The sequence below is a fragment of the Artemia franciscana genome, chromosome 10 (genome assembly GCF_032884065.1).
Source record: "Artemia franciscana chromosome 10, ASM3288406v1, whole genome shotgun sequence".
Lineage (NCBI taxonomy): Eukaryota > Metazoa > Arthropoda > Branchiopoda > Anostraca > Artemiidae > Artemia > Artemia franciscana.
In genome coordinates, this window is record NC_088872.1 from 19,945,704 (window position 1) to 19,967,239 (window position 21,536).

General features: G+C 32.5%; 1 protein-coding gene across 14 annotated transcripts in view; it reads right to left on the bottom strand.

Annotated features, from left to right (window-relative positions):
• Positions 1 to 21,536, bottom strand: part of LOC136031888 (ATP-dependent RNA helicase vasa-like) — a 152,467-nt gene that overhangs the window by 99,008 nt on the left and 31,923 nt on the right. For 3 of the 14 annotated variants that reach the window (XM_065711842.1, XM_065711862.1, XM_065711865.1), the window contains 2 exons: positions 12,943 to 13,118; positions 4,979 to 5,800 (listed from right to left, as the gene is read on the bottom strand). The exons of 2 other annotated variants lie outside the window; for them this stretch is intronic. Coding sequence is in view for 4 of the 12 variants with exons in the window: in XM_065711862.1 (XP_065567934.1) it covers positions 5,743 to 5,800; positions 12,943 to 13,118 (234 nt within the window). In the remaining 8 variants the exon portion in view is untranslated. Of the gene's footprint in view, positions 1 to 4,978; positions 5,801 to 8,122; positions 9,115 to 12,942; positions 13,119 to 21,536 lie in introns of those variants that run through there. 9 more of the 14 variants (XM_065711843.1, XM_065711864.1, XM_065711863.1 and 6 more) reach the window with 6 other exon arrangements.

The window sequence follows — 21,536 nt, forward strand, 5'->3', positions numbered from 1 at the left end:
GAAGTGGGATAAAAAGTCACATCTTAGAATTCTATACACCTAGACAACAATTGGAGACACAGGTAAATGAAGTAATCACCCTTTGGTCAAAAGAAGAAACAAGTGAGGTCTAGCCGAGTTCTACCTCTCCAAAGCTTTTGTTACTTAAAAGACATTTCATATTCTTTAAGGAAAATACCAGAAAAATCCTTAGAACTTAAGGCTCCCACGGAAGAACCTGAGAATCTAATAGAAAACCTAAAATTATTTCTAAATCTAGAAGGGTAATATTTGTGTACCGAAAGTATTAACTTTTGAAGACAATCAATACCCAATGCCGCTGAGTATCGAGCACTACTATTAACAGCACTGGGTAGTCGACAAATTATTTGTCGAGCATTATCAAATAGAAAACTGGTTTAATTTGTTGAATTTATTTTTGTTTAGGGAGATTGGATATCTTAAGGGATATTTCTATCTCGTCCGGCGTTAACTTTTTTTTTTGTCTGGAGAAACTACTTGGGATTTATTGGACAGTATTGCCATAACTTGTTGAGCTTTGATAAGAGATCCGAATAAACAAATATCCAAATCCGACAACTACATTCCCGGATATCTTGGGAAAAAAACATTTAACTTCTCTTGTTTTCTACCCAAGATAGAGATATTCAGTTTTAATGAAACTGACATCATTACAAAGTACGAATTCTATTTTTCGATTAGGCTGATCAAAATTTTTCTTTTTAAAGATGAGTAAAGAGTAGTCCCTTAAAATTTCTAGTTTACCTGCTTGGAAAACCCCAAAAATCCACTCAAAACACTCACTTGATGAATTTTGCCACTTAAAGAGTTTCCTAAGGTATAACCAGCCCTGATTGAAACTTTTTTACCACAAATTCACTGTCTGTTCAATTAAATTTACAGACAAACCACAAATTTTTAATAGCTCTCGATGAAAACTAGTTTCCTGGGAGAATTCGCATACAAAGCCTTCTATCTTTGAGGAATCTTCTCAATTTAAAGTTGTAAGGTGAAAACTAGGCTAGAATTTGGCACGTTTTTAGTTTCTTAGCCAAAGGTAAGTCGAAAAATGACCCAACCAATTACCGACCTATATCCATTCTTCCTTTTTTTCAAAAATTTCCGAGAAGGTAGTTCATAAACAAATGTATAACTATCTTCAAGAGTAGTACAAATTTTGCAAAACGCAGTTCGGTTTTCGGAAAGGACTTTCAATGGATCTTGCCATCCTAAAGTTAGTTGATTGGGTAAATGATAAATTTGATAAAGGTCTAATTCCTGCAGCATTATTTTTAGATATTAAAAAGGCATTCAATACAACCCAATCGAAACGCTTCTATTAGCTGAAAAGGAGAAGCAATTACGGGAAGAAAAGCGACGTAACTTGGTCTTCGCGGATATTCCTGAATGGGCAATCTACGACCAATTTCTTCTCAACTCCATTATTATCAAAAGTTTGTAAAACGTTCCTATACAAATGGCTACTACAAGGACTCAGCGAAATAATAGACTCCCGACAATACGGCCTCCAACAGGGGTGTAGTACAAGCCACTACCTTGTAAAAATTTTTGAAACAATGGTAGCCCACCTTGAAAAAAATAAGGCATTTGTTGAACTTCTACAAGTAGATGTCAGGAAGGCTTTTGATACCTCTAGCCATGAGGAAATATAAAAACACATGGAAGGTTTTCACTCTTTCTTAATCAAGATAGTTGAAAGTTTCCTATCTGAACAAAAACAGAAGACCAAATATAAAAACGAGCTGTCAAATATAACGACCCAAACATACAATACTTGATCTCAGTCACCTTTATTTTCAAAACAAGCATTCCTCAGTACCTGAAGTCCACCATTCTGAGAGAAAAAGCTATACATTATTTCTTGAAATCGTTTTTGAAGGAAGAGAATTTGATATTATTATTATCCTCAACTATGATAATATTAGTATCCTCAACCAATTTGAGGCTCTCTTATAACTCACAGTAAGAAAAAAATAACTAGTGATATTTCTGTCCCTTTAAAAGATAATTCAGTGGAATTGTGTATCTCTCAACTCAAATAAACTTAACAATTTTATCTAATTAAAATTGTGATTATTTGTCTACAAGAGACCAATTTTCATGAGTTAAAGAAAATTAAAATTCCTGGCTACAACTGCAACAAGATAGATCAACCAATAGAAAGGGAAAAGAAGTTGCCATCTTTGTGCATGATTCAATCCCTCATTCCCCTCAACCATTACATTTTTACAGGGATGAAATTGATGTCATATGTATAACTTGGCTAACGGTAGTCATGTTGTAATAAGATCATTGTATAATACATGTGCAAATAATGATATCAAAATGTTTTGGAATCTGAACTTTTAGGGAATAATTCCTTCTTTGAAGATAATTTCTTAGACCACATTGGCCAACCAGAATGTAAAAGAATAGAAATGATCAAAAATGGGGTTTTTACAACCAAACAAGAATACTGAATAAACAAACAAAGCAAATATTTTGGGAGGTCAATTGCCTCTCTTCTCCAGCATAAAACGAAATAATATATTCAAGGAAAGTGCTGAAGAAAAAACCAACAAAAACAAACATGTAAAGTAAATGTGAAAAAAACAAACAATTAAAAGATGAATAAAATTCAATAGAATCCAAAAATTATATGAATTAAAACCAATTACCTAACAACCATAGAGCAACTCATTTACCAATATTCACAATTTGCACAAAATGCAAAAGAATTATGAACTGCCTAGAAAGTGCAGAAAATAGTGTGAAGAACCATATTGGTACAGGCTGGCCTATAGTATCTTTCTTGGCTTTCTTGTACTTGATACCATTGCACTGTTTTCTTTTAATAATCCATTTTGGAAGTTTTACAAGACAGATTAAATCCTTTGTACAAAATATCCTCTTGTATGGAGATTGTTTTACTCTTGTATGTAAATTGTTGTTATTAATGATAATCTTATTCTGTTGCAGTTTCGTCTGATATCAACTATTTGTTATTCACTACATATTGGCCTACTGCTTGTTAGTATACAATTGGTAGGTTTCAAGGTGGTTTGATTGATATTTGGTGCACATATAAAATGACACTTGCATTCTAGCAAATATTTGTTGATCCATCAATAAACCATATAAAATCATACAAAATTGAAAACTTTTGAATACAAATGCCAACAACAATATCAAATTTAAAACTTGGGGGTAGATTTGAAAAAAAATATAGCTTTTTGCTTGTTACAAGTCACAAGCAAGTGTAAGTTATACTTTGCTTATCAAATAAAAACAATCCAGTTAGAAATCAACCAAATTCATATACAAGCAAATGCTCAAATTTTTACAAGGAATCCACATTCATCAGGGACTCAATGGAATTTGCAAGTTTGCATTAGATGTTGGTCAAACAATTAAAAAAAAGCAATAGTTATACAAGAAGGAGAGGGAAAGATAGAGCAACTAGAAAAATCATAACTTAATTAAGCTATGGTAGTACAAAAGGGAGCTTGGTAACACAACACAGAGAGAATACTTCATTCAAGCTCAGAAAATATGGACAAATTTTTATCAAAGAATCATTAATGAACAAAAATCATGCATATTTCTAAATATTATAGTTATAAATAATTTTAAAATACAAGTTTAAAAAAATACTATTGCAATGATGCAGCAACAAGAAACATTTTGAAGAATCTGAGATACAGCAAAATAATTTCTATTTGAAAAGCTTGACATGCTAATGATTCCCTTGAAAGAAAAAGGGACTAAGATAAAGAGATGTTAAATGGCTACAGGACAAATACAGCAGGACCTATTCAAGGCCAAGGGGGAGGGAGGAGGATAGTTATAAGTGGGAGCATTAAAAGAAACTAGGAACAATTAAAACTGTTTTAGATGCTGAAAAGAAAAATAGTCATTAATACATTTCTCTGACACCAAAACAATTCTATATATACACACAGCAGTAAAATAAAAGAACAGTAAAAGAAAAGAGCATAAAATAGGCATTGAGTGGTATGTTCACTATATTGGTAACTCAGTTACATGAACTGATATAATTTTACCAACAAGAGCATCACTAATTCTCAGTTTGTTCAATCTCACTCTAGAACAGGCAATAAAAGGCCATTGTCCAACCTTAAACCCTAAAAGCCTTCAAGAAATGAGTTGGTCAAGACTTTATCAACGCTGATTATCCCAGGCTAAACTGGGATATCAGATCATGACCTAGAAAACCATAAGCAAGATTTCTACAGGAGGTTCAACTCCAACTTATCTAGCTGGATTGATAGCAATGAATGCCCAGATAGGGACAAGCTATTGAACAATTCCATATGACCTTCTAGCCATGGGAAGTCCAAATTAAGTTTTAAATAAGTCTGTTCCTAGGACTATAAATTGGACTGTCAAGAGGGTCCATTTGAAAATAAATTTACAACTAATTTAAAAGAGAATACAAAAACGAATCAAAAGTAACCATTGTAGACCTTATCTCTGTCAATTCACAATAGGCTATTTCATACAACCTACACACTAAATTTGCACACTAGTTTTTGTAAATTAGGTAATGTTTCCTTCCTAGGGGGTGGGAAAGCTTAACTTATACCAACTTCAGTAGATTTTTAAGCCATAGGCTATTGAGGTTTTATCCCTAGATTGAATAAATTGGAGCCAAGCAGCAAGCTCATTTTCTTAGACCTAAATCACTTAAAAATCTCTATTGGGCCTATTTTATGGTTCTTTCTAGAAAATAGGCCTACTAAATGATACCACATAGGCTAAAGTTCCCAAAATAATAAACAGTTCAAAACAGGATAGGCTAGACCTTGACTAGCATTCATCTGCAAACAAGTGAAAAAAACTTTGATATTTTCATGAATAAATCTTAATGATATTAATTCCTGGGTAAACAAACGCTGAAATAAATTGCTGGAGATTGAAACAGATATTAGGTGAGTCATTAAATGTTGTTTTCTACCCTGTCAATAAAATTAATAATCTTTTCATCTTTGATCTCAAATTTCTGCTTATTCCTAACAATAGAGCCATCTGTAAAATTACAGCGATCCTGTTGTTAGATTGCAGCTAGCTTTTCATGCAGACATTTGTTTCGACCACACACGAAATGTATGCAATACAGGCGTCCAACTGAGACAATCTCTTGGTACCAATCAATTTGGTGTTTCTGCTTGTTTCTCGGGCTTTTAGTACCCAGTAAGGTCATTATTTATCGCCAAAAGGCACCCAGATGCCCGACCTTTTTTTAACAATTCGTAGAAAGGGTACTTAAAACTCTCTATCATGCACTTTTTGGCTGGGGTTTCGAAAAAGACACATTTGTCTGATGACCAGTTTTCACGAAGATTTCAAACAACATATGACAAGACACTGTTCGTTTTGAATTGCTTGTACTTTCTTAAGTAAATTGGTGACGTCCCTCTGCATATTTATGTCCAAAATAACACCGAGTTCCCACTGATGCGAATTCACTCAAAACCTGTATTTTGAGTGATCCTTCAAAATTTTTCCATTTTACTGCAAGTTCATGCGTCAAAACAGTTCAACGGCAGCGTTAAAATATTTTTACTGAGCGCGCATCTGTTGTTCTGAATTGAAATGTTGAGCCGGATATTGCAACTAACTACTACTGCTACTTATAAGTCACAACAGCACCAAGCCGCCTGAGGCCAATACAGCTCCATATGTTCCTCCTCCATCCTAATCTATACAATGCTTCCCTCTTTAGACGCTCCCAGGAGGTTCCCATTTTAGAGGCTCAGTAATTTCATGATCATGGCTCCTGAAAATAGGGTGTTACAATTTAGATGGATTAGTCGAGGATTTATTCAAACATCGAAGTCACTGCTACTCCCTGTTTTGGGCACGTTTGCTGAATATTGTTTTGTTGTATTTTCATTAAAAATAAAAAATACCCCCCCCCCCTATATTTTCATCAATTGACGCCACAAAGCACCTTTTATGCAATGTACAATGTCAATGCAATACTATCATGTATTTTTTTTACCTTTTAAATGCATTTGAATGTGACATCATAGGTATGGAAAAGGGTTTTCAAAATCGAGGCTCTAAAGTGCAGTCAGCTAAAGGGTCCACGTCCTGCCCATAACCCACCAAAATATTGTGGTGCATGCACCCCACATTATGAATCATAGATCTAGATCTCTACTTTTTCTTATGTATTTTGTACAATACATTATGTTTAAAAATGTATATATATATATATATATATATATATATATATATATATATATATATATATATATATATATATATATATATATATATATATATATATATATTAAGATAAATAGATACAAAATTTAGATTATCTTGCTTAGATATATTCAAGCTTTCATAAAAAAATTAGCCACATCTTTGACTAAAAGGCAGTTAAAATAAAACAAGAACCTAGAAAGAAACATCCTTTAAACACATTTCTGAGAGACAAAAGTAAAAAAAAAAAGGTTCCACCGGAATCTGTTTCAAGACAACAAACAAGCGATTGGAACGCTTGTCTTTCATCTCATCAGCTAAAAAATGAAAATATATATTGAATAAGCTTTTCAGCGAGTGTTCTTACGCAAAATAAAATGTAATAGCATAACAACCGTAACCATATGCCCTTTAATATGCTTGAAAAATGAAAAGAAAAAACACAAATTTTCTAAGTTATCAGGCTGATATATTTTTCAAATTTGACTGTAGCAAGATACAAATTTTTAGGAAACCGAAAAATAAAAAGTTTTTAGGGTTTTTGGCTATTATTAACTACCCGTTGCTTACCAATCGCCTATATTAACTTCTGGAAGATTAAAAAAAACTTCTGTTTTTAGACAATTGAATATACGCATTTTGTAAGCTTTTACGCAAGCGCGTAAATGTAAAGTAAAATCTAATAGTGATAAACAAAAAATAACCTAAAAAACCAATATGCTTAAAAATGGAAACAAAAAGTGCTTCTATCTATAGGTTATCTAGCTTTGGTATTTAAAATTCTCCATTAAACCTTACAATCTGAGGAAAAAATCATTAGATATTTTTGTGAGACAAATAAACAAAGTTTCACCAGAATTTGCTTCTAAGAAAACAAACAAGCGAATCGAACGCTCAACTTTAGCATATTTCATCTCTTCCATTTACACAAAAAATATATTTTATAAACTTTTTCGTAAATCATTAAAAAAGTTTATAGTTTTCCACCTGATTTTTTTCCAAATCTGAATGTGCCGAAATGCGGATTATTAAGAAAGCAAAAGCTGTTACTAACTACAAGAGGGTAATACAGGTTTATGAAAGCCACAAAAAAAGAGTTCTTTGGCTGTTGCTAACCACATTCATGAGGTTTATTGCTGAAATGTAGATTTTTAAGAGAAAAAAAAAAAAAAAGAAAAAGAAAAAAACTTCGTCTATTCGCCGTTACAAACTACACAAGGCTTATACATGTTGTCTACTGGCTGTCTAAATTATTCTTCTCTTGGTCGAAAGAGCCAAGAGCTTCTTCCCACCAAGTTTCATTACAATCTCTATTCTAAGCGTTTTCCAAGATTTCCGGTTTTCCCCTCCGCCCCCCCCCCAATGTAACCGGATCCAGTCGGGATTTAAAATCCGGTCGGGAAAAAAACACGAGGTCCTTCTAAATATCAAATTTCATTAAGATCCGATAACGCGTTCGTAACTTAAAAGTACCTCTTTTTTTTAATTTTTCCGAAATAACCGTCCTACCACCCCCCCCCCCCCAGATGGTCGAATCGGGGAAACGACTATTAATAATTTAATCTGTCGAGTCCCTGATACGCGTGCAAACTTTCAGCGATCACTATACTGATCACGTATCTAGTTTCAGATCTTCTTCATGTAAAAATTGGGGTGGTCCGGGATTCGAGCCTGAGACCCCTCGCAAGCTAAAATCATACCCCTAGACCACAAGCCATACTTGAGAAGAACAATCATTTGTTTTATCGGCAAATAAAATTCTTCTCGACTATCTTGTTCGCTCGCTTCCCCCCCCCCCCCCCGATGGTCGAATCGTGGAAGAAACTATTTTTAATTTAATCTCGTCTGGTCCCTCATACGCCTGCAAACTTTCATCGTACTAGCTTACCTGAAAGTTCCCATGATCTTTTTCACAAGTTCTTCTCTGTAAAATAAAATATAATGGCTTTATGTTCATCACAATATTCCCTAAAAATATTCTAAAAAAATGATAAAAAAAAGTAAATAATTTTTACAGGTTAAATGGCTAGGATATTATCAAATTTTTATTAAAAAAAGGCAACATTCTACGCTAAAAAGTAGTTAAAATAAAAAAAAGTTTGAGGGGAAAAACACCTTTAGATGCATATTTACGACATAGAAATAAAATAAGTCCCACTAGAATTTTTTTTCTAAGAAAACATACAAGCAAATAGAACCGCTCAACTTCAGTATATTTTATCTTTTCTATAACAGAAGTACATGTAAATAGCTTTCTGGTGGAATTATATACTTTTTCCCAAGGATATCCGTCTCCTTTGATTTAAGGCAACTGGGTGGTTTCTTACACTTTAGATCAATTCTTGCAATGTTTATCTTTTTTTTTCTTACGAGTTCAATCTAGGTTACACCTTATGCTGTAACCATGATTTGGGGATTTAAAAGGAACTTATCACATCCATGGTTTCTTTGCCAAACAAAATCACTTACACTTTTGTTTTTATTCAAGATTATTAGGCAGAATGTGAATTATTTTTCCATATTCTATACCAAACATGCCATAAATATAATTAACACCTTCCAGGCATTCCAATGGCTTACTCACAAGTCTGGGTCCATAGTCCAACAAATTGTCTTTTTTTAAACTATATACCAACTTGTTATTAACAACGGCAACACTTTCGAGACATTCAAAGGGTTCATTTACAAGTCTTGGTTCTTATTTCAAAAAAAAATTCTTAGTGACCAGTGACGCATCAAACTGGGGCTGCAGAGGTACCCAGGGTTATGTCAGGCATCATGTTATTCCTTGGTCAGTTTACAGGCGTTATAACTCGATACTGAATATCAAATGAGCCCTTCTCTAATATTCACATGAACGTGCATTGTATGTAACGACCTCTGCAAAAAGAGAAATTATACATAGGGGGCAGTATGCTCTTTAGTGTCAATGCGACTATGTAGATTACCATCAGCCAGGCAAAACATTAGGCTCCAAATGTTAATTGAAGAGTTTTTATAACAACCTTCCTTTTAATTCTCATAATAACAGAAATATTGAATGTCTAATGTGACTTGAAGTTTGACGAAAAATGGCACTGATTTTTTCTTTTTTTGCTATATTAAATCACCGAATACCTTACTCTGAGGTTAAGCTAAGGTACTGTGATACCCAACTAATATTGGTAAAGAAACAAGTTAGCAGTAAATACTACAAAAAGTATTAACATAATTTTTAAGATTTGATACCATGTAACTGAACAATGCGTTTTTATTTGTGACGGTAAAAAGCAAACTTTGCTATATTTATACACTGAAAAAGAAACACTGTTTGTATGTTTCTTTGTTTTTCAATTTCAATTGAAATCACATAATACACTGATTTACCAAAGACAATAATTTTACCTTAATATTATGCAAAATAAATGACAAGAGACATCTATCGTTAGATGGAATTCGTAGATTTTTGTCGACACTGACGCCAATTTCCGTTGCAGTAAGCTACCCATGTTCTTTGGGTCTAACTTAGACGTTCCATTCTTATTTTTTACCCTTTTTTTCGTCAAATCTCGCAGCCTCCTTCTTAAACTTGATTATTACAAATTAAATTTTTCTCTATCTGTTAATTAAAACTAACTAAGTTGGTTCATTAAAACCAAATTAATTTTTAAAATAAACTTTGATTATTGAGCAGTCAAAATAATATAAAAAGGGACGTTATTTTTGACAAAACGACTGATATGGTATACAACGTTAAATGCCTAGTTTTTCCCCTTTTTTCATCTTTCGAGTTTTTCGGAAGTTTAGTATAGTAAAAAGTTTGTTATAAAAGAAGTTAGTTTTTGTTGGCTGATTTGGAACTAATTTATCTCTGGAGGAAAGTTCCAGGGTGCGTTGAAAAGTGGTGACCGTCCTTCCTAATCAATTGTCGTTTTGTAAAAAATCAACTTGATATAAAACAACTATAAAAGTGGATCTGATAATATTTTTACCAACAAAATTTCGTGTTCTATTGATAATTGATGTGTATGAGTTAAAAACAATTCTCATTGAATTTTTGTGCTCATTACATCATTGAAATTGGTTCATCGCCCTTATTTACTGAGTGTCATTTTCAAAAATTTTATTTGCAAAATTTGCCAGTTTTGACCTTAAAAAGAAACAAAGCTCAATTTCCTTGCATTTCTCCTAATGCAAATTGTTCTGGTAAATAAAATACAATTATCAGTTTTTTTTGCACCAAAAAAGTGTACTTACTGCTTCTGTCTTTTTTATTATTTCTGAAATTCCAAACTATACTAATAAGTAAATAAAACTACAGGAGAACTGTGGGAGCATGAATGAATTCGATTACATTTCATTTCATTTTTTATTTCAATGAATTGCCTCGTTTCATCACATTTTATTTATCAGTCCTGGTTGAACTTCGCTAAGCTAAGAATGCTGGGACTGTTTCAAAAAAAATTAATTTTAGTTTTATTGATTTTATCCTGTTGTAGGTTTTTTCTTCTTTTATATTTTTGCATTCCTGAGGACGGCCCTTGGACATAGGGCCGAAATATTCATTCTAATTTGTTTCCCACTGTCTTGAGAAATTCCCTATTTTCTTCTTGTTTTTGGCGTAAATTTAGTCAACACTTTGTTCGCTCTTGAAAACAGGAACCGAAGGGCCCAAACAAAATCTTCGCGAAGAGCCTTCAACACTACTTTTAACTAGAAGCAAAAAAAATAATTAGGCAGTTCTTCATAGGTTCCCCCTCATCAAAACATCACCCTTTATGCTAAAGTTTTTTTTTGTAATTTTAAAAAGGATTCTTATTCTTCTAATTAAACACACCTTTTGTTTCAGGAGTCGTTTTTAGAGAATGGGGACAAAACTTGAACTTTAGCGTAAAGAGTGACGTGTTGAGGAGGGGGAGCCCCCTTCATATACGGAATAATTTCTGTTCGTATTTAAGTTTTAATGTTGCTCCTTACTTTCAGTTTAAAAAAACTAGTTTTTTTTATTCAATTTCTGATTGTTTTTCAAATAATGCCAGGAAATGTCGCTCCACCTCCACGGAGAAATCTCTCCTCCCCAAGGTTAATTTCTCTAGACAATTCAATCATTGTGAAAATTAACGGAAAATTACCCCTGACATCTCCATGCGCAAAATTAAGTCGAAAAAAGAGAAAGCAAGACATACAGGAATTTTGCAAAGGAAATGTGACAAATTACTCCAGTATAAAATTCCCCGCTCCAGAAAATTCGAGCCCCTATTCGAAAAATGAATGCACACTTTTTAATAACAAATACTATGCTTAAAAATGGGCAAAATTTATAACTTAAAGACCCTTCTCCAGAGACTGTGGGGGGTCGCGTCATTTCCAAATGTAAAGTTATTTGCCTTTTAACTATACTGAAGAAAATGGCTATATTTTGATCAGACACTTTTTGAGAAAAAATGGGCGAGAGAAGGGACATAGCTACCCTCCAATCTTTTTGGTCACTTAAGAACTGCATTAGAACTTTCAGTTTCCGCTCAAGCGAGCCCTATATCAATATTCTATGTCTACTGGGTCAACAAGATCACCCCTGAAAAAAAAAAAAAAAAAAAACACAAAAAACATGCATCCATGATCCTTTGTCTGGCAACAAATCTAAAATTCCACATTTTTGCATATAGGAGCTTGAAAATTTTAAAGTAGGGTCGAAATCCTTAATAGATCGATAATATTGAATAATATTATAGATAATATTGATAATAGATAATATTGAATCTTCTTGGAAAAACCTGTGTAAGTCGAAGAAAAAACCATGCACACCTAAAAATAATCTTACGGTTAAATTTTACCACTGTAAGTCAAAATTTCCCGAAAATTAAAACTCGAAACTTACTAAATAAATCGTCATTTAAAATTCACTTTATCTCTCTCAGTCAAAACCGCGATATGCAGGTTGCAACGTGTAAACAATCATAAGTATTAATTTTATTTAGCAAATTTTGCATCAGATTGTGTTAATGTTCAGGTGTCTATTTCCTAGCAAACTAAATCTATTATTGACATTTGTAAGTCAAGTCTATAATACACTGATAAAGTTATTCTTAACTTTTTAATGGCTGTAGGGAGTAAATTTAGCGATTTTGTAATTCTGCAACCCGAACTTTCATTTGGGTTACCTCTATCCAAGTACCTCTAATCAAATTTTATGTAGAATGACTTCTATAATCCGAGCTATGCACAAGTTGAACTGTGCGCACGTCTAAGCAAAATCGTGGTCCCATGAAATTCGAGTTAGGAAGAGTCAACTTTATTTTATTTGGTAGAAGGACCTTGGTAAGGAAAAGGCATTTTAATTTCGTTTAAAACTTTTTTCAAGTCAAAGAAAAAACCTGATTTAACTAACATGGAAGCACTACTATATTGACATGTATTACATGTCCTTTGCCAGGTCGATTTATTGAAACGAATAAAGATAAGGTAAAATTTAGACTACATTCTAGACTTTCAAATAAGAAGTAAAACTAGGTAGTTAAATAAGAAAAGAAATCACAGAGACACAGCTAAAATATCTAACTAGTGAAAAACAATACAAATGCTGTGTCCATGCTTTAGATATTTCTTACAACCATGTTGAGCTTCAATGGAATTGTATAGTTTAAATAAAGCCCAAATTGTAAATCAATATAATCCTTGCGTCGTTCCAATAAAAATAAAATGAATTACACACAGACAGATGAAACTTACCTATTTCTTGGGAGTAAATCTTTCCTTTGTTCGTCGGCATCTTCATCAGATATTACAGGTTGGGGTTTGATCATCTTCTTTGTGTCATAGACGGGTAGATGATTTGTTGGTCCAACTGATAGATGGCGTCTTTCTTCTTGTGCAGAACTTTCTTTTCGTAGAATCTCTTTTAGTCCCTAAAAAATAAAATAGCTTAAGGGTTCAGGATAAAAAAAGGTTTAACTAGGCACCAAATAAAAAGGGTTGAACAAAGAAGTGGCCGTCAAGAATCGAAACAAGTTTATATACTCAGACCAGACACTGGATACCCTATATTCAGTTATTATAAAGGTTGCATCGACTGATGAGGGCTGAGGATTCACCATACGCTCTCTTTTCGATTTGTACCAATTTGGACCAAAATTATGTACAACCGTCCATAATCGAAACTAGTAATTTCATACTAGAGTAAATCGAATATGTTTTGCACTTGATGTGTTTTGATTGTATCCAACTGATATATTTGATAATTGTATCAATACAGGCCTCCTAGAATTGAAACTGTCCTCTAAAAATTAGCATTTAACAACTTACTTTCAGTACATTATTTTTGTCCTTTTCTCCGAAAGTACCTTAGCAACAGAAAATATTTCAAGATACTGATTTCCCTTATGACTGATCGGAGGGTACTCTTTTTCTATGGTTATCAATTTTGATAAGCAGTACTAGGAGACCGATTTTCAATTTGTGAGAGGAATTTCATACATAGAATGACATTCAGTGTACCCCCCCCCCTCCGAAAATGTATACCCCGAACACCCTTATACACAGAATAATACTTTTGTGTAATTTTTTTTTTACAGATTTCCGTCTAAAAATGGAAAAATAACCCTAAAGTGCAGTGTAATTACTGGGACACCAGCAACAATTTTGAAAATTATCTTTTTTAAGTTTTCATGGATAATATTTCTTGCGCCCTTCACAAATTTTGATAGGCATCAGTCTCATCGTTTCTTTAAAAAAAAGGATCTAAAAGATGTATTTTTCTCCCAACTCCCCCAACTTTTCAACTATGCTAAACGAAATGGTCATCTCAAAATTTTGGACTTCGGGAAAAGGGAGCATGGGAGGGGGCTAGTGCCCAAAACTAGGGGCGATGACCCCTCTCCTGAAATTCTAGGACAATTGGCTCCTAGTTCATTTACCCTATCTCCATAAAATAAATTTTATTATTTCTAAGTCATTTAAACTAAATACTCTTTTCAAATGTTTTGTTTTATTTTGAGAAAAAATAATCATAAAAATAATTATTACAAAAAAAAAATCCGGAACAAACCCCTCTTTAAAATACAAGACAAATTAAGTGTGTTGAATGTAAAACAAATTTGAATATAAGGAAATAATAAAATCATTGACAAATAAAAACACGTGATTACGATGAAAACGTGTCGCTATCTTTGGCAATAACACCGAAAGCTTTTAACCGTTGGGAAGATTTCCAAAAAGGTAAATTGCATCATCACTGTGTCCATACAAAACACGTGTGTCTGAGAGAAGATCACACGTGTCGCAGGATATAAACAAAGATATGATTAAAATTAACTTATGGCTATGCAGCCAGAATAAATAGTTCATTATAGAAAGGTTGAGTAATTAGATGGCTATGAAAAAATGATTACACAATGAAATAAAAAATCCATAGAATTATTCAGACAATAGGGCAAAGTGAAAAAAGTAGTAAATGTAGTTCATGAGTTACTGAAGACTATATACATTTTATAGAGAAGATTTTGAAGCGGAATTAATACATGACTTCTATTTGTATTAGACAAAGAAAATTATATCTAATTATTTTTCATTTCTAAAATGAGGTTTATAGAAAACCTCCAGAGCTGTTTATAGAAAATAGGGTTTTGAATTAACGTTTCATTTGCTGTCTTTTTTTTTTAAAGAATGGATACCATATATAGCCTGTTGCCCAACCTTACGACAGCAGGATCAGAAACCTGGGACCCATATTGCCAAGTAAAGTATTAGTCAAGAAGGAGTTCTAAAGATCTACGGATTAAACTTCATTGCGAAGCCCGGGGTAAAAAAAAAAAAATACTCCTTCTTTTGAGCTGTAAAAAAAAAGAAGTCTCATTAAACCCACTCGGAAAAAAAATATTAGAAGTTTCAACTCCTCCCCTCCCCCCATCCGTAGCTAAAAATGAGGCTTACCCAAACCCACGTATGAAAAATTGCAATGTCCGTTAGCTTTATTAATGAAACCTCATGAATATAAAGTAAGAACTCGATTTCATGCTTCAGGTATTCGTTGTTTAATGTAACGTGACTGTTTTCAGAGTTGAGAGCAATGGACATTAGCCAATTAGCATATTCCATAATTTATCAGAATAATTGTAATAATAATTGTTATTAAAATTATTATTATATTCGCATAAATTAATAAATATATATTATAAATAAATAATATAAGAACAATTATATTAGCATAAAAATCCAATTTTTTTCATGTATATATTGGTATCGAAATTTTTTTTTTTTTAGAGTTTCGCTTACTATTGAGCCGGGAACTACAGTTCGTTATCACGAACTGTTTAATTGGTATTCTTTAAATAATCCCTGAACGATCATTAGTCGAAAGATGAGCACCACGTCTATGTGTGTGAAGTTAGGAGTGAGAGGATTGCTTCTCGAGGACTCCACTTTCGACCCTCCAATATTACAATTCAGCTAAAATGACTTTAATATTCTTGTAAAAACCAAACACTATTCGTGAAATTTGTACTTTATGTGCTCTAATGTCGGACATTCGTTCTTAGATATTAGGGATGTTCAAAGAATAACTATAGTTCATTCTTGTCCGTCCATTAAGTTAAAAATCCGTCTTGTCCGTCTTATCTATATATACAAAAATAAGTTGTCTGTGTGTGGATCTGTGGATCAGGTGACGTCATGTTTGTCCGCATATGACGTCTGAATTATTTCACACTAATACAAAATAAGAAAAAAAACTAAAAAAGGTAAAAACTACAAAAAAACTAAAAAGAAAAAAAAACTAAAAAAAGCTAAAAAACTAAAAAAAAAACCAAAAAAAGGTAAAAAACTAAAAACAAAAAAAAACTGAAAAAACTAAAAAAAGGCAAAAACTACAAAAAAAACTAAAAACTAATAAAAAACTAAAAAATCTAAAAAACTAAAAAAACTAAAAAAACTAAAAAAAGGTAAAAAACTAAAAAAAACTAAAAACTAAAAAAGAAAAAAACTAAAAAAAGGAAAAGACTGAAAAATAAAAGAGAAAAAGAAAACTAAAAAAATATGAATAAAAATACAAAAAAATAAAAAAGATAAAAACTACAAAAAAACTAAAAAGAAAAAACGAAAAAAAACTAAAAAATCTAAAAAAATAAAAGAAGCAAAAATCTAAAGAAGGTAAAAACTACAAAAAAAAAGAAAACAAAATAAAAAAATCTAAAAACGCTTAAAAACTAAAAAAAAAAACTAAAAAAAGATAAAAAACTAAAAAAAAACTAAAAAAAGTAAAAAACCATAAAATAAACTAAAAACTAATAAAAAAAAATAAAAAAAGCTAAAAAACTAAAAAAACTAAAAAAAACTAAATAAGGTAAAAACTAAAAGAACTAAAAAAGAAAAAAAACTAAAAAAAGGAAAAAACTGAAAAATAAAGGAGAAAAAGAAAACTAAAAAAATATAAATAAAAATAAAAAAACTAAAAAGATAAAAACTTCAAAAAAAACTAAAAAGAAAAAAGAAAAAAACTAAAAAACCTAAAAAAAGGTAAAAACCAATAAAAAAAAAACTAAAAACAAAAAAAGGGAAAAAATTAAAAATTTATTTCATCATAAGTTTTCAACTGACGAAATTACAGACCGGGACATCGGGACACAAATGACGACCGGGACACCGGCACATAGGGAATATGAATGACGACACTCAAAGAGAAAGCGACCAGGACAAAAGGAATGTTCGATTAGCAATCAACAAAGCACCGGGACACAAATGACGACCGGGACACAGGGAGTATAAATGACGACCAGGATATAAGTAAAAAAAAACTAAAAAAACTAAAAAAAAGGTAAAAACTACAAAAAAACTAAAAAGAAAAAAAAATAAAAACTAATAAAAAAACTAAAAAATCTAAAAATCTAAATAAACTAAAAAAGAAAAAAAATAAAAAAGGAAAAAAATAAAGGAGAAAAACAAAACTAAAAAACGAATGTATATACAGACCGGGACACCGGGATACAAATGACGACCGGGACACAGGGAATATAAATGACGACCGGGACACAGGGACACAACTACAACGGGGACGCCGGGGGGCACAGGGGGATATAAATGACGACCGAGACACCGGGACACATGGAATATAAATGACGCCCGGGACACTCAAAGAGAAATCACAGACTGGGACACCGGGACACAAATGACGACCTGGACACAGGGACAAAACTACAAAGGGGATGCCGGGGGGCACAAGGGGATATATAAATGACGATGGCGACACAGGGAATGGTAGATTAGCAATCACCATCAACAAAGCTCAAGGGCAATCATTAGAATCATGAGGTATAGATCTGAATACGGATTGTTTTCCCATGGACCATTATATGTTGCATTTTCAAGAGTCGGTAAACAATCTATTTATATGCACAGACAATGGGACAGCAAAGAATGTTATATATTCGCAAGTTTTACGTAGTTAAAAACATATATATATATATATATCTATATTCACAGGTGGGACATAGGGACACAACTACAATGGCGCGTAACTAATATGGCGCGTAACGACTTACGCGCGCGGGGGGGGCTTGGGGGGGCACGAAACGCCCCCACCAACTAGGTGTTGGGGTGACGCGAAGCGCCACCCCAACAGCTAGTAAGCTTATAAAAGGTTTGTAAGCTTATAAACCCTTTAACGTTTGCAATGAAAAAAATTAAAAGCAATCTGCAAAGTACGTACTTGGTAAGTTTTGATTTATAGGGGTCACACCATAATTCTATAGGCTATATTGGTTGACTTTCAATCTTTTTTTAACTTCCTTAAACATACTTGTATAATCACAAGTCAAAAGATTAGCATCACATTTATATGGAAAAAGTTGAAGACTGAAAGGGGTGGTATCTGAAAGTGGAATAGAACAAGGAGCCACAATACAGCCCTCTATTAATATCAAACACCATAGCATCTTCAATATCAAATTAAAAGTTTTTTTTATGAAACTAAAAAAAAAAAAAAATATCCAAACTATAACAACTATTAGTGATCTCAAATTTTACGAAACAATTACTTTTTTTGTTGTCTAAAAGCTAGTCCTGAGTAATTGTCAGCTTCTACTGTGTGGGCCTTTTAGGTATATAATTTGAAGTTTCTGGAATTTATCTAGAAGCTTAATTTTCTTCCAAAGTAAGCTGCAAAATCTACATCATTGTAATATTGTCAAAATTCTTTAGTTAAAACTTAGATGAAAATTAAATATCTTGAAAATTAAAATTAATACATCCCTAGGGATGGCGACCGTGCATACAGATCATATAAAGGTCAAAATAATACTTATCAGTTATATAATAAACACTCGGGAAGTGAAATTTGATTAATGTTAATGAAATCAAACAAAATATGAAAAATATAATAGTTTAGAAAACAGTTTAGGCTATATATTTGCAGATTAGGTGAGGAGAGGTGGGTTGAAGAATAGCATATACTAAGAATAGAATAACTGAGATAATTGGGCATAGTTAAAATGACTGATAGTCAAATGACTGAGGAATAGTGGCTTTAAAAGATCCTTTAGGTTAAGTTTTTATAACAACAAGCGGCGAGAAACTACGGGTCCAACGAAATATTCCCTGCTTTGAATATATTTTTTTTTTATTATTATTTGAAGATATTGACAGAAGCCTAAACAAATTGTTCAATGCTACTCTTCAATAGTCCAAAAGAAACAGTTCCAGAAAATATATATAGCTAAAAATTATTGAAAACTAAACATTGTTATATATTTCTGAAATTACAATAAAAAAAAGAAAACAAAATTCAGATTTAGGTTGCTTTAAAATGCAAGATTGTTCATTTCTGGAGGAGGAGGGGGACTGAATGGTTAAAATGCAAAAAAAAGTCGAGACACCGAAAAATAACGGCAAAAATAGTTAACAGATAGGAAAACTATATGGATCTTGAGATATTGGGGATAGGAGGCTGGAAGTTTGTCCAAATGCGTGATTTCCAAGACAATACTGGCTGTATTAAACAATCCCAACAATAATGAAAGACAAACTTCTAACCAGTGAAGCAAGCGCTTCACTGGTTAGAAACCTTTGCTAAACCATCTTTGCTGCAACAGGTTAGTTTAAAAATACAGAAAAAAAAACGATACTACAAAAGCTTTTAAAACAGAAAAACTTAAAATGAAAGCCATGGAGAACAGAGAAAACATATTCATAAAATCAAACTAAAAAGTGACTGAACATAAAAACAGAGAATCAAAATAGCCGAAGTCTGAAGCTGAAAGTACAAAGAAAAAGAAAAGAAGCCTAAAGCACAAAAAAAAGAAATAAAATAAAACATTAAGAGACTGAAACCAAAGATTTAATTGCAAATTTTTATCGAATGTGTTTTTAGTGAGGCTTAATTTTTGTATATTAACAACTGAGGTGTTAATGTTCTGACAATTATAACTATTAAGATTAATAAAATAGTAGAAAATGGTGAGGGGCAGTCATCAAAAAAACAGTAGCATATTTTGACTTTTAAATTCCAAAGTGTATTATAACATTTACAATCAATAGCCTAAGAAATCCTGAAAAACTAACTTCAATGATGATAAAACAATTTTTGTAAAAAATCTACTTAGTTCATTTTAAATTGTACTGTTATATTAAAATTGTAGTCTCAGATTTGAAGTCTACAAGCTTAAAAGCCCATAAATGTACACATTGATATTAATTAAATATTATTTGTGAAACACATATTATGATATTAAACTGAAAACTTATAGCCCTTTGAATAAAAATTTTCTTAAGCCAAACATTGAAAGATGACAATTATAATTCAGGCGAAAGCTTCCCTAGGAATTTGCTGACGTAATGAGATTCGGTTGTACAGCCATTCGGTTGTACAGCCAGCCAGTATGGCTGGGGAATTTCCGCTTATTGCGTAGTAATTGGAAACACCCAAAATCATACGTCATCGATTCTCTGCATTGATTGGTGCAAATAAAGGAATGAATGTGCATATAAAGGAATGATTTCGTCAAAACCTTCTAGTTGTGAAACTAACTTACGCTAAGCAACAACACAATAGATATTTCAGAGTCAGAGTCAGACTGAAAAACATCAATCGTAATTTTTATGCTACGCTATTATGAAAACTGAAGGATCAAATTCTGAAAAGCACTTCAAGTTAGCTGCAGAAGAGTTAAAAGGAGTTGGCAAGCGAGAAATGAAAGGTTTCCAGCCTGTGTTGAAGAAAAAGGAGTTTATTTTTCGAGTTGGTCAAAGAGGTTATTCGAAAATGAGCCAAAGAAGTATATACACTGAAAAGAATAAAGTGGCTGATGAGCGTCAGAAGGGAGAATACCAGCCAATGTTGGAAAGGGAAGAATATATGTCCCAAAGAAGAATAATCTCACATCAAAGGCAAAGCTATGAGGGAAAAACTTCAATTCATCCCCGAGATAGGGAATACAAGGCAGATGGAAGCAAAAACGAAGTTTATTGGCAAAAAGAGAAGAGGCACAACCCTTGCTGTGGCGATAAGGTTGTTACATCTGAAATGGCTCTACAGCGAAATTTGGCCACCCTCATAAGAAAAAGAAGGGTTGCCCAGCCAAAAGAAGTAGTACCTGTCTTTCCAGAAGATTTTCAATTTGCAGTCAATTTTCCTTTTAGCCCTGTCGATTTTTACTATTTGTGGATGCCGAAGGTACAACCTTGGAGCGTTAAAGAATTTGGAGGCTGGGTGTTGTGCCCATACGACGATAACTTCTATCTGTCTTATAGGTAATATAAGCTTCTATCAAGTTTTCTAATCATTTCCTTTTCCAGGACTTAGACAAAGAGGTTTTGTAGCCCTGCCTTTTTATTAATTGTTTATACTTATGTGCTTAATCGTATATTTACGTCGTGTTTTACAGGCCTATATAATCTATCTTAGATTCCCAGTTTGAGAACAAACACCTCCATCCTCTCCCTAACTCTCGTGAAATTTACCGCTGGTGTTGATGACCATATCAATAAATACAACCGCTGCTTAACTGATTGCACGAAACAGTTTTTAAGGATAAAATATTCGTGCGAGTACGTTTGGCGGAATTGGCTAGGGCGTGTATATTACGATAAATGGTCTTTCGAACCTCTCTGGCGTCACTTTTTTTAGTTGTTTTATTTTTTTAGTAGAAAAGAATGAGAAATTGTTATTCGTTTTAATTTTTATCGTTTAAACAAAGCCTAAGTTTATGAATTAAAAGTTAGTACTATTTATGCTATATAAGTTCAGGTATTAATTATCACGCATTAAGTTATATGAAACAATTTAAATTTGTTTAAATTTGTATGTTTAAATTAAAACTTTGCGACATCCGTATTAA